The 13853-nt window shown below is 40.6% G+C and overlaps 4 protein-coding genes; 1 reads left to right on the top strand and 3 right to left on the bottom strand.

Annotated features, from left to right (window-relative positions):
* Positions 1-314: 314 nt before the first annotated feature.
* Positions 315-1566, bottom strand: GSBLH_T00003040001 (uncharacterized protein; the record flags this gene model as incomplete). The annotated part of the gene is made up of 7 exons (XM_013041708.1): positions 315-731; positions 760-837; positions 869-1050; positions 1083-1248; positions 1281-1307; positions 1340-1450; positions 1483-1566. The coding sequence occupies 7 exons, from the start codon at positions 1564-1566 to the stop codon at positions 315-317; spliced, it is 1065 nt and encodes a 354-aa protein (XP_012897162.1).
* Positions 1567-2478: 912 nt separating this feature from the next.
* Positions 2479-3423, bottom strand: GSBLH_T00003041001 (uncharacterized protein; the record flags this gene model as incomplete). Its single annotated transcript, XM_013041709.1, has 6 exons — positions 2479-2601; positions 2630-2717; positions 2748-2962; positions 2994-3057; positions 3086-3173; positions 3204-3423. The coding sequence occupies 6 exons, from the start codon at positions 3421-3423 to the stop codon at positions 2479-2481; spliced, it is 798 nt and encodes a 265-aa protein (XP_012897163.1).
* A 386-nt stretch (positions 3424-3809) lies between these two features.
* Positions 3810-4716, top strand: GSBLH_T00003042001 (uncharacterized protein; the record flags this gene model as incomplete). The annotated part of the gene is made up of 2 exons (XM_013041710.1): positions 3810-3829; positions 3858-4716. 2 exons carry the CDS (start codon positions 3810-3812, stop codon positions 4714-4716), a joined length of 879 nt encoding a protein of 292 aa, XP_012897164.1.
* A 6651-nt stretch (positions 4717-11367) lies between these two features.
* Positions 11368-13610, bottom strand: GSBLH_T00003043001 (Propionyl-CoA carboxylase subunit ?). XM_013041711.1 has 4 exons: positions 13568-13610; positions 13501-13534; positions 11886-13468; positions 11368-11810 (listed from the first exon to the last, which is right to left on the bottom strand). The coding sequence occupies exons 1-4, from the start codon at positions 13598-13600 to the stop codon at positions 11457-11459; spliced, it is 2004 nt and encodes a 667-aa protein (XP_012897165.1). The 5' UTR covers positions 13601-13610; the 3' UTR covers positions 11368-11456.
* Between the last annotated feature and the right edge of the window lie 243 nt (positions 13611-13853).

Genomic DNA, 13853 nt, shown 5'->3' on the forward strand with positions numbered 1-13853 from the left:
GCGAGTTCGTTCTGGGTAGAATGTGTGTTGCTGGGAGTAATGGGGGTAGATGGAGTACGCGATTCTGGGAGCCATTGCGGTGGTGACGGTGGTGATTCCGTTCTGGCGCTGGTTGAGTCTGGGCGCTGGAAAGGCGAAGGAGGAATAAGAAAGAAGGAATGGGGTTTGTACTGTCTTTGAAGTGTTTGTTGATGATAATGCAGTTGTGTGAAATGGAAAGGAAAGGAAGAGAAGTGAGTTGAATGAAATGGAATCAATTCAATGCAAATCAAATGCGCTGATTCGAATGGAATGAACGCATTGCATGGTTTGCTCTAGAAAACAATGCATGAATGACGGGCTTGAGCGAGCAGCGCCATGCAGCGTGCCGTGAAGGCTTCCAGCGGCACGATCTCCTTCCCTCCTTTCCGCATTTTCTGATCATACACCGCAGCCCAATGCACGATTTCCATCTGCGTCGCTCGCGAGGGCGTCGAGTCCACCAGTCTGCTCGCGATCCTCTTCAAAATCACGCTCGCCGGGATCAATCGCGCCAGCAACTCGTAGTATTTGCCTCGGATCTCGAGCAGCGCCGCAGGGTTCTGCTTTGTGACGATGATTCCCACGATGGACTCGAGAAATCGCTCCCAATCCATCAGCACGATGTCCTCCCCCTTCAATCCTCCCCCTCCGTTCGCCGCAGTGTTCGATTCCAACAGCAACAGCGCGCGGCGCAGGTTCCGATTCGAAGCCTACATCACACTCACGCACCGAGAAGACTTGGGCGATGCGCTGCAACTGCGAAGAAGGCACCGAGAGACCCTCGTTCAGACAGTTCCGCTGCAGAATGCTTAGAACCTAGCAGGAACAAAGAAAGCGTCGAGCCAACTTCAGAGAGAGTCGGTGCGGAGATACGGAGACAGAGACAGCGACTGCGAATCGGAGCGATGATGCGACTGCTGTTTTCGCAACAGAGAATCAGACGACAGTTGCTGGAGTATTTCTCCATGGTACGACGAAGACCTGCTTGAGCGTTTCGAGATAAATTGTCCGCCTCGCTTAGGAGAACCACTAGAAAGGGATTCACACGGAGTAGAGAAAACCTTTGAAGGGATGCTTCGCATTTGCATCGAGTTGTTTATATTGAGCAATTTCCTTTATGATTTCTTGAACAACCACATAGTCATATATCCCAACATCGCTTGGGTTCAGTTCGATGTGATAGTTACTCGCTATCGTTACAATCTCAATCGATTTTTGCGATGGAGTCTACACTCAAATATGTGAAAATGCTCCTCTACTTTGAACTCCCTTTTCTCCATTCGTAGCTATTTCTAAATCAAACCATAAGTTGCTCTACCTTTTCTACACCCGATCCAAACATTTCACGCAAGAGCGCCATGATGCGGGTTTTCTTCCCACAGCCCGAAGGACCATAAAACAGCATATGTGGAAACTCATTGGATGATGCCTACAACATAACGCTTCATAGAAACAAAAAACGAGCTTCATTAAGTTTATCGACATATCCTTGTGATAGTCCATCTCCTCCAATGTTTTGGGGCGTTGTTTATCTACCAGCAACATATCACAGAAAAAGGGTAAAGTATTTTGGACGAACATTGAGAGCTGTTCATCTATAGATTTGACAATAATTGAAAGGATGGGAGTGATAAATAGAGAGCGGAAGGACTTGATTCTCGATATGGATTGCTATGGATAGAAATGAATTGTAGTTGAATGGCTTATTATTTTGGAAATGATTGAATGGTATTTGGGAAACAAGGTGTGGAAAAGAGTTTGTCTGCTGTATCTCGTCAGAATATATAGATTGTATCGATGTTTAAGTATAGGTAATTCAAATGAACAGTCTATATGAGCATTTTGGTTAGGAAAGGGTAATTTGCAAGATTTGATGGTTAATCTAGTATATTTTGTGTTTAGGGGTCTATTATAAAGGTATCCATGGAGTAAGAAGAGGAGGGTGTGGAAGTGAAACAAAAGGGAAGGGAAGAGTGTCTAGTTTTACAAGGGATCATGCAAATGTTAGAGTGATCGAAGGAGAGTCGATTGTGCAAAGGATAGGGAAACTGCTCAAGGGATAGAAAAGAAAATAGGCACAATGTATTCTTTATAGCATAAGGGAACATACGAATGAATGAAGCAAAGCAGACAGACTCGTCCTCCACCTTTCTGGAAGTTGAAGCATCCTTCCAAAGGCAATAATTCAGTACTCTAGCATCACTCCTTGTTTCCCAGTTCATAGGTTCAAAGAATTTCTGATCTCCAAGAGAACAATGCATTCCAGAAGAATAGAATAGTTCCAACCAAAGAAAGCATTCCATAAGTGGTTCTATTTCACAGCGAATATGAACAACGTTTTCTAAGAGCAGTCAAAGCACAAGCACTTGATAATAGACTAAAACAAACAACCATTTTATTCTTCCTTTTCCTTTTCTTTCTCCTGCTCCTTCTCGGCCTCTTTCGAATACGAAACGGTCATCGGAATAGGCAAAAACAAACGCTATCAATAATGCACGCCCAAACGATTACAATCCCAATCACTCGATCCATGAAATGAAGACACAAGAAGACAACAAAGCACACGCTTTTAGCGCTTATCTACATCACATTCTTGCCTCGCCCCAACAAAATCCATCGGCGAAACAAACGACAAAGGAAGAAACCCGATAAGCGCTTGATAGAGCAGAGACAACGTCAACAAATGCTCCAGTTCTCTACAGATCGCATCGTTTTAACGCCTTCACCTTTTGTATTTTACTAACACACGTGTTAGCTTATCCATCCACACACTCGACGAATCATCGAGAAGAAGCGTCGCCAGCATTCCTCCGCCACAGCCCGTCGCCATGGAAGCGAACGTGGCTGAGACCACGCTTCCTCCAGCAGAGATCGCCGTATGCACACCCCACGAGGTGACACAGTGGATTCGAAGCAGGCAGTCAACAACAAAGTTAAAGCACTACATAGCATAAACATTTGCCAGAAGCTACCTGATACAAAAAGGTAGGGAAAAGAGAATCAATCGCAGACTGGGGAAGAAGAAGTACAGAACCTCTGATGGAATGCCAAGAAAAGACCAAACAGTCCGATCAAAAATGAAACAAAACTAGTAGAGCGTCGTAAATAACCCATCATTAAACCATGAACAAAATTCGTCATCGTCGAGCCACCTATCGATGAGAAATGATCCAATGATCTACCGAAACACATTAGAAATGTGCAAATGCAGAGACTCACACCCTTCATTTTATCCTTGTCTCGGAAACGTAGATAAAACGCTGAAGTAAAAGCACACAAAAAGTCTGCCAGGTTGAAGAAATAGTTAGGCTCGAATGATTGGAACTCCTCGATCTGACTATGAGACTCGTAAGAATGGGTTACACTACTGGAAGTAAGTCTAACGAAGGAAGATATATCCATTGAATATTAAAGCAAGAGAAATTATGAAGTGGTAGAATTCAAAAGGAAATTGATTGATTCGAAAGAGCAACATAATTTATATAGAAAAAGAAATAAAAGATTATAATAAAAGTGGAATATCGTAACATAGCCAAAGCACGGAAAGAGATGAAACCGAAATAACAAAAAGTGGGCATATACGGATAGGGCTATTATTTCAAAACAATCCTACAAACAAAAATGAGAACGACACATTCATAACGATGTGAAGTGTGAAACCATGATTGGATGTACATCTCTACAAAGGAAGAATAATAAATATGGATGTAAAACAAATAATACGGAATCAAAACATTAGAATAACATTATTGCCATTCTTTTTATATCATTTTATCTTTCGTATTGCCATGCAAGGTTTATTGATTTTGTCAATTCTGCATTAATAATGATCATAGTGATAATTCCATTATTCAAAGTGCACAGGCATGCTTGGGTAAAAAAGTGAAACCAAATGGCTGGATTTTACTCATTATGAGTAATAGAGAATGTGTAGTATTGCAATTCAATAATGGAGTATTCATGAATCAAGGATTTGTGGTCAATGAGCAGAAAGTGTTGAAAGTGTTTGGAAATCATCAAATTGGTGCTATTTCATATAATGAAGAACAAGCCATAGAAGTAGTAGTAGAAGGAATCGTGGATTTGGATCATGGAAGTCGATTTGAAGGCTTGGTATTAACAGAAAACAAGTTGGGCATTCCATTTGGATATGGTGAAATGTATGATGATGATGGATTCTTGGTGTACAAGGGCATAATGATCAATTGGAAACGATTTGGATATGGAACGAGTTATCATAATAATGGATGTATTGAATATGAAGGATATTGGTGTGATGATAATCGATTTGGAATTGGGATCGTGTATAATCGATATGGTAAATTAGTGAATGAATGTGAATGGTATAATGGAATTGAAAGTGATATTGAAGAAATTTATGAAGGCGATGGAAGCAAACCAATGAATATCGGAATGAAACATTTGAAACTGAGTGACAATTGTGTATTGGTTGATTGGGATGTTTCATTGTTGTACAATTTGGAATCAATCGAAATCGGCAATGATTGTTTTGAATCAGTGAAAACATTCCAAATCGATGGATTGAATCGATTGAAAACTATCAAAATCGGTCAGAATTCATTTACTCAGAAAAAGAATGATAGTGGAAGTGATAATTCAAAATCATTCCACATATTGAATTGTGAATCATTGAAATCCATTCAAATTGGTGTACTAAAAAGTATTTCTTGTTAGTATATAGTTCCATAAGTATGAATAATATCACTAAGAAATCTATAAGAAAGAGTTACCAAATGTATGGTATTTTCTAGGGAATGGAGGTCATTTGTTCAGTATACTAATGACTTTCTCCTGTGTTCATCTGTATTATTACCATTACTCTTACGACTTTCTTGCTTGTTTGAATGTGCATTTATTAGCACTAACATTGTTAATTAGAAAGGTATGCTTTTGTCCATATTACTTACTGCCATGTATGTGATCAACTAAGTAAACACTTCACAAATCAAAATGACATACCTACTGTAGATTCTATTACAGGAATGGGAAATACATTATTGAAGAAACTGCAACAAATGAGCTCCTGGTTGGCAATGAATGCATTGTGTGGCTCTTTTACAATATCCATGTTACACAATAGCCAATGAACCATTTCTTGTTCTGCTATAAAATGACTTTCATTTGAATGTATAATACTAATAATAATAACAAAAGCATGATTATTTCAAGTGGTGAATGGTGGACCCTTGTTGGATCAAAAGGGGGTGACATTTATGTTAGTCTTTTGTTACTAAAGGTTTGGGTACTATACCGCTCGCAAAATGGATCTCTATACTATTGTGTATATATTAATTACTATCTAGCTATGTTGTGTAACCTAAACTATATAACACAAATAATAGTAATTACATTTGGTTTTATATTGAGTGATCCTTATTTTAGTTCAGTGAGTACTATTTGGTACACTATATAGAATAAAACCATCACAGATTCTATGATAAACAACTGATTCAAGTAGAATTCGGTATCACCTCACAGTAATACTTGTACACAACCTGCAATACACATCTTCTAAACACAATTTATCGTGTACGTTCGTATTGACTTTTCAACCATTGAAACTATCATTAGTGGCACTAGTATAGACTACTTATTCTTTGCAAAACGAACAGGCACACTTGAACTACTATGAATGACACAGAACTGCCGGAAAAGTCAAATATCTAGATACGATAAACTCTGAAAGACCATAGATATACAAGAAAATGTAAGAATATATAGCTGATAAGTTATTAATCGTGTTTAATCAAATCTAGCAGGTAGTCAGCAAGAGTAGTGGATATACATTTCTTTTATTAGCTTGTGCATCCACATATATAATTTGAAAATAAAAATGTTAGAATAATCCACATGTATCGTAATTCGTTCTCTTGATTCTATTTGACTCAGCAATTGTAATTTCAATTTACCTTGTCCTATTCAATAATGACATTATCAGTTTTTTTAGCTAATATACCACTGGTTGTTGAATTCACCAACATCGCAGAATTCATTATAGATTAATGCAGATTATAAATATACACGTAGCCTATATTACAGAATTCTTGTTTTGAAGTCGCACTTATTCTTGTCTATGTAACCCCTTTATTCTTCAGAATCGGATTATATAAACCTTCCATAGCTCGATTCCGCCTTATTATCCAACATCTGCTTAGCAGGTTACTTGTCCCACCTATTATGCTTGATATATGTAATATTGAATCATTATCAGTATTCAATTCAATTTCACAGTTTCTTTTCAGAATCCGTACTGTTGTTCATATGTCGGTATACATCATTAATAATACGAAATACTTTATTCTAGTTGACGATAATTATATAAAATAAAATATCACGCTAATTGTCGAGAGTATCAACACCAACATTCATTTCTTATTTGGATTGTCAATTATTCAATTGTACATAATATAGAATACAAAAATCTATGTATCTCGTCCAAAACTGATATTACTTCCTATTCCCACATATTTTTACAATTCCGAATAACAGCGTTTCATAGATTTATTCGTTTCTACCAATGCAACTGAATTTGATTGCTATTTGTATTTCTCTTCTGTTGCTTAATGTTTCGTGTACACAGCTGAAGTATACGTGCAGTCGTAAAGGATATGAAGACTATCTGAAGGCTTATCCCTCAAAATGCGTAGATGGATGTGAAGAATATAAAGAGTAATGGTGTGAGCCATTTTTGAGTTTTAGGAAACATTACCCATTTTTCGAAAAAAGCTGTCTAGAAATATTGAACAAGGCTCGATACAGACGTTATCCAGTCGACTTTTCAGTTCTTTCCGATTTTGCTGATAAAGACTTACAAGGGCTTATGGACATTGGAACCGAATACTTACGTCATGGATCCTATGCTGACCCAGTAGATATTAACGAAGAAAGTTTTTCAGCCGAAATAACCACCCGCGATTTCTGTAATGGATTCGAAGGCTATTCGATGTCAAATGCTGTAGCTACATCCTGGGCTACAGCTGTTATTACGGCTGCTGAGTCTGCTTATTCGAAAAAACAGGGCACAAGCATAAAGTTCTCGCTTAAGCACTTACTAACTTGTTTACCTTTCTCTTCTGGACTTGAACCAAATAATATCACCAACTATGATATCTACCGGTTTATCACAGAAACAGGTTTGATGACAGAGGCTGATGCGAATCTTTTGGATAGCAGTGATCTTTGCACCAATGATGTGCTGCCGAAGTACCATTTTCAAGTGACGCAAATCGATGTTCCCAATAAGAGTGGACTTATGAATTTGGTTGTAGAGGGAAATCCTGTTGTCTCTCTCTTAGCTCTTGACCTATTCCGTCTTCGTGTAACGAACCATGTGACAGGAGATTACATCTATACTGGAGCTGCATACAACCCGACTTTATATGGTGTGATAAAAGGATACGATAAAGAGAAGTGGATTGTCACATTCAACGTGGTACCTTGTGAAAACATTGTACTTCAGCTTCCTGTGACTGATAATGATACGAATGCCAATTATGCTGGAATTGCTGGTTATGCTTTTTCGATGAGCTATACAGAAACTACCACTCCAGAGCCTCCTAGTGATCCGAATAAGATCCTCATTAAACTGACAGCGAGCTATACAACAACGCCAACGGGTTCGGGAACGGTGACGCTCACGGATGCAGTTGATGATAAAAATGAGATTTTCAGTATGACTCTAACAGGAGAAGGGAGTGACAGTGAGCAGGTTGAAGTGCCTTCAAGATTGATGAAGATTATAGTGAAGGGAGGTCCTTGGAGTGCAGGTTCCACTCTGCGAATTACGAATAGAGCTGGAGAAGATCATATTGCTTTAAATACAGATTCGTCTCCCAAAGAGTATTACTACCATTCAGAGACTGGATTAGTAAAAGGTGACCAGATAGCTGAAGTGAGTAATTGTGATAATTTCGAAGAGGCTCTGGCTTCTAGTATGATTGTTCACTTAAAAGAAGACAGTTGCAATGTTCCGGGTAAAACTTTCTCGATCCAAAAGACGGATAAGGTGGTTATGCTTTGGATTGAGAAAAACAATTTCCCTGATATGAATGCCTTTATGATTGATGGAGCTGAGAACTTGGAATATCTGATCTTTGGCGATACAATAATGAGTTATATTTCAGAAGGAACTGGAAGAAGACTGGGAGATACTCCCAAGAGATTCCGCGTTACGAATAGTCCGAAGTTAACACACATACAGATTGGAGATCAAATGTTCACCGATTTCAGAGTTCACAATATCCAATCTTCCTGCATTACGACTTCTCCAAATTGGATCCAGAAACTTTGAAAATGTTCCAAAACTATCTGTTACTAGTAGGAATATGCATGAGTGAATTCTAATGGATAGATTTCCCGAGTTTGACTACATTGACGATTGGAGATGAATCATTCAAGAATGCCACTTCAATTTCTATGAGTTCATTGAATTTAATCGAAACAATTGATATTGGAAATGATTGTTTCAAATCAATCGCAAACGATTTACGCTTAAATCATTTCCCCGAATTGATTTCGTTGAGAATCGGTAATAGTTCATTCTATAATGAAGATAATCCTAATGTGATTGCTAAACTATTCCAAATACATAACAATTCTAAATTGTTATCGATCGAAATTGGTGAATATAGTTTCTCTAAATTTGGAAGTGGCTTCGCAGTATCATCACTTCCTTCATTACAGAGTCTCATAATCGGTTCGATTGAAAACGAATCTAACAATTTCATGAATGTTAAAAGTTTCTATATTTCGGGTATTATCAACATATAACACATTGAATTCTAGATCTTCCTAATTTATCAACAATAATAATTGGTCAAGGATCCTTCAGTGAATCTACTGCATCATTTACTGCTTCAAGTACTATATATCACATATTGTGACTTAATCAATAGCTCTCAATAGTTTAGTTTCATTAATGATTGGAGATGAAGCATTCAAACAAGCAACTGCATTCACTATGAACATATTACCTTCAATCGAAACAATTGACATTGGAAATGATTGTTTCAAATCAATCGCAAATGATGTACGTTTCAGAGGTCTCCCCGAATTGATTTCATTGAGAATCGGTAATAGTTCATTCTATAATGAAGATAATCCTAATGTGATTGCTAAACTATTCCAAATATACAACAATTCTAAATTAGTATCGATCGAAATTGGTGAATATAGTTTCTCTAAATTTGGAGGTTCTTTCGCAGTATCATCACTTCCTTCATTACAAAGTCTTATAATCGGTTCTATTGAAAACGAATCTAACAATTTCATGAATGTTAGAAGTTTCTATATTTCTAGTATAATTCTATTGTTAATTGATATTACTAGATCTTCCTAGTTTATCAACAATAATAATTGGTCAAGGATCTTTCAGCGAAGTTTCTACTACAACCATTGAAAGTATTTTTAGTACTATACAATATTTATATATAGATCTTGCTTCACTCTCATTGATTCAGCTAGGTGAACGAGCATTCTATGGTAAAAATGAAACCTCCTGTTCATTAAAAATGCAAAGTTATATTATTTACAATATTTAAGTGTAGATCTTCCTAATCTTCAATCTCTAATTAGTATGGGATATAGCTTCTATTATCCTCGTTCAGTGACTCTGAAAGGTTTTTGTCTGGAGATCTATTGATTTTTAGATATTGCAACGAGTGTAAATGAGCCTGATTTTGTTGTTGATTTGCCAAATGCATTCCAGTCGGTCACTCAGAAATCATTATCCAGTATTTCTTTAGTATTCTCTTTCGTTATTATCAGACATTCCACAGGATCTTCGAGATATTATTGATAATCCCACAAGTACTGGCCGTTGATCAAGCATGACGTTGTCTCTGTCCCAAGAATTGGAAGGATTGTTTTTGTTTTACACATTTTAGTACTGTAATTTTGCATTACAAACTTCATTCGGATTTCTCACATATCTCAGTATTTTGGATAATTCAGTTGAAATAGAGCATTTCAACGTTTATTGCTTCGTACACAATTACTTGAGTACTTACTATGTTACTAGGAACTTCATGATGTCATATAGTGTATTGACAATGTAAGTCAGTGTTTGCATATCATTGTAGTAAAACGTGTTACTAACCAAAGATAGAAAGGATCATTTTCAATAAGACTTTTTCCATGCGTCATATAAATAGATTTCAAACATTATAGATTTATGATTTACACATAATCCAATCCAATTGGTTATTTCAATATTATAAATGAATGAATGAATGCTATTTTGCATCAAAAATTATATACTATCTAGTCGTTATTAATCGCATTATATTGTTGTTCCAACTTATTGCAACCGTTATTATAATGGATTGAACGTAGCTGCTTAATGTTCTTTTCTGATAATGTACTCTTTCAATATACTCCCATACAAACTGTTTTGCTAGATGGATGTTGGGTCGTTTTCTCCATGACTTGATAATCTTCTTGAATAACTGCATGTCTCTATTATCTTCTGAATCGACAAATAGTACATCTTGAAAGTAATAAACGTCACACTACAGTATCATCGATTCAACATTCCTTGTATTATCTCACACACAATCTAACACTAACGGATTGTCTAACGAACTGTATACTATTGAGTAGGTCATAAACAAGAATATCCTTAAAAACTTAAAGCTTTCAATTGAGAATTCACTTCTTATGATTCTCATCATCTATTCAATAACAAGAATCACAGTTACCAAAATTCAATACCTTATTAGATGAAAGAAAGAACCCTGGTACTTAGAACAGTAGAGTGTTATTCATGCATAGATATGAGTAACAAGGAGATTACGACTCTGTTAGGAAAGATGTGGAAGGAGCTGCCTGAAGAGGAGAAGCAGGAGTACGAGAAGCAGCACGCGGAGGAGAAGAAGGCTTATGAGGAAAAGATGGGAGAGTACAGACGGGAGCATCCTGAGCTGAAGGAGAAAACACCGAAGAAGCAGAAGGAGACGAAGAGCACAATGAAGAAGGTGTCTTCTGAGGAGGAGGCGGTGGATTCGAATGAGGAGGAATCGGAAAATATATTTGAGAATGAATCTGATTGACTTGTTTGTGTGTATAAAAGAGAGGATGATATTGAATATTGAATGGGATGGAGGCAAACAAGATGGGGAGGGGAAATAATGATGAAACAATGTACCTTGCATCTCTTCCAAGCAAGAATAGCATTCGGTTTTGTTATTCCAAGTGGGATGTTTGACCATCCTGACTCATTCCCTACATTTCCAACTCCAAAATCGACTTTATCTTTGTACGAATCACACTACCAACATCAATCATTCTTTCATTTCCTGTGTTTTTTTTCTTTCTAACAAACACTTCAGTATTCATATTGTTGTTATACGATGATTATTACTACGACTACACCTTCTTTCCTTCTTTATTCCTTCCCTGTTCGCTCGTTCGCTCGCTTAAGCGGACACATCAAAGTCCATGATGACATCGTCGAGCGCGAGGTTCTGTCCGGGCTTGAAGTAGACCTTCTTGACGACGCAGGCCTTCTGCGCGTAGAGCTCGTTCTGCATCTTCATGGCCTCGACGACGGCGAGAGGCTGTCCAGCCTCGACGCGATCGCCCTCCTTGACGTGGACCTTGACGAGGGATCCGGCCATGGGGGAGGCGAGGAACTTGCTGGTGTCGGGCTGCACCTTGGGGATCATGAACTTGCTCAGCTCCTGGGCGCGCGCGCTGCGGAGCACCACGTCGAAGTTTCCTCCGCAGTACTGCATGCTGTATCCCTCGGTGGTGGGCTCGAAGTACTGCACCTTCACGTCCACGCCGTCCACCTTCGCGCTCACGATCGGACGGTCGCTCTCCAGACCCGCGTCCTCCACCTTCACCTTCTTTCCGTCGATCTCCAGCGTCATCGCCTCGCCCTCGAACTCCATGTGCACCTTGTACTCCTTCTCGCCCACCGTCGCCACCAGGTCCTTCTCACACACCGGCTCGTACGACTCCATCTGCTGGTCGTTCGTCGCCTCCTTCGCCAGACGCTCCTGGTGCACCGCGATCGTCGCCGCGATCAGCTGCTCCGCCTCCGTCTCCGTCAGGTGCGAGCCCGTCCAGCCGTCGGGGTACTCCTCCTTGATGAAGTTCGTCGTGATCTTCCCCGAGCCGAAGCGCTTCGACCGGATCACGTCCTGCAGGAACGCAGAGTTGTGGTTCAGGCCGCGGATGATGTACGTGTTCAGCGCCTCGTCCATGCGCTTGATCGCCGTCGCGCGGTCGTCGCCCCACGTCACCAGCTTGCAGATCATCGGGTCGTAGTACATCGAGATCTGCGATCCGTCCAGGATGCCCGAATCGCATCGCACGAACTCGCCGCGCGGCTCGATGTACTTCGTCAGCAGACCCAGCGACGGCAGGAAGTTCCGGCGCGGGTCCTCCGCGTACACGCGCGCCTCGATCGCGTGCGCGTACCGCTTCAGCGGCCAGTTGATCAGACGGTCCGGCAGCTTGCGGCCCGCGGCGATCCAGAACATCTGCTCCACGATATCCTCGCGCGTCACCATCTCCGTGATCGGGTGCTCCACCTGCAGACGCGTGTTCATCTCCAGGAAGTAGAAGTTCTTGTGCTTGTCGCACAGGAACTCCACCGTTCCCGCGGAGCAGTAGTTCACCGCCTTCGCCATCATGCACGCCTGCTTGCCCATCGCCGTGCGCGTCTCCTCGTCCAGCAGCACCGACGGAGACTCCTCGATCACCTTCTGGTTGCGACGCTGGATCGAGCACTCGCGCTCGGGGAACGCGCAGTAGTTACCGAACTTGTCGCCCAGCACCTGGATCTCGATGTGGCGCGGCTCCTCGATGTACTTCTCGATGAACATGCGGTCATCGCCGAACGCAGACTTCGCCTCCTGCTTCGACAGGTGGAATCCAGACAGCGCCTCCTTGTCGTTCCAAGCGATACGCATTCCCTTGCCACCGCCTCCAGCCGACGCCTTGATCATCACAGGGTAACCAATGTCGTTCGCAATGCGCAGAACCTCCTCGTCCGAGTTGATTTCGCCGTTGAAACCAGGAATCGTGTTCACCTTCGCCTTCACGGCCAGGATCTTCGAACCGATCTTATCTCCCATCGCCTCAATCGCATATTTGCCAGGACCGCACCAGATAATTCCCTCCTTCTCCAGAGTCTCCGCGAAACGCCAGTTCTCAGAAAGGAAACCATAACCAGGGTGCACAGCGTCAGCTCCAGTCTTACGGCAAGCCTCAACGATCTTATCAGCCACCAAGTAACTCTGGGCAGACGGAGAAGGACCAATGTAAACAGCCTCATCAGCCATCTTCACGTGCTTGGCGTTGCGATCAGCGTCCGAGTACACAGCCACCGTCTTGATACCCATGCGCTTAGCGGTCTTGAACACACGGCAAGCAATCTCTCCACGGTTAGCTACCAGGATCTTCTTGAACGGAAGCTCGCCTACGCACTCACTCCACCTCAAAATTCCCTACCTTCAGTCGCAAAACTTCTGGCAAGTTTAGAAACCTAGACTCTCACAAAACGTCACCAAACCCCTACACCACGAATTCCAGAGAAGGAACGTCCGAACATTTTGTTCTCTACCTTGAACGAAATGAATCTCTGAGTTTATTCACCAACTGGAGAAATAGGGAATCATTTGGGCGTTTCATCGCTTTCCACCATTCTCAATTTACACTATTCGCCATTCCAACAAACACCAATTATTAGTTATCGCACAGCTCTACTTGATTTCTGTTTGGATAATATGTTACAAAACAGCCTTCGCTGAAAGTCCCGGGAAACACGACTTTACAACCACTCTCTTCAATAATGGATTGCTCGG

Source organism: Blastocystis hominis (assembly GCF_000151665.1).
Source record: "Blastocystis hominis, Singapore isolate B (sub-type 7) whole genome shotgun sequence assembly, scaffold_24".
NCBI lineage: Eukaryota > Bigyra > Opalinata > Blastocystidae > Blastocystis > Blastocystis hominis.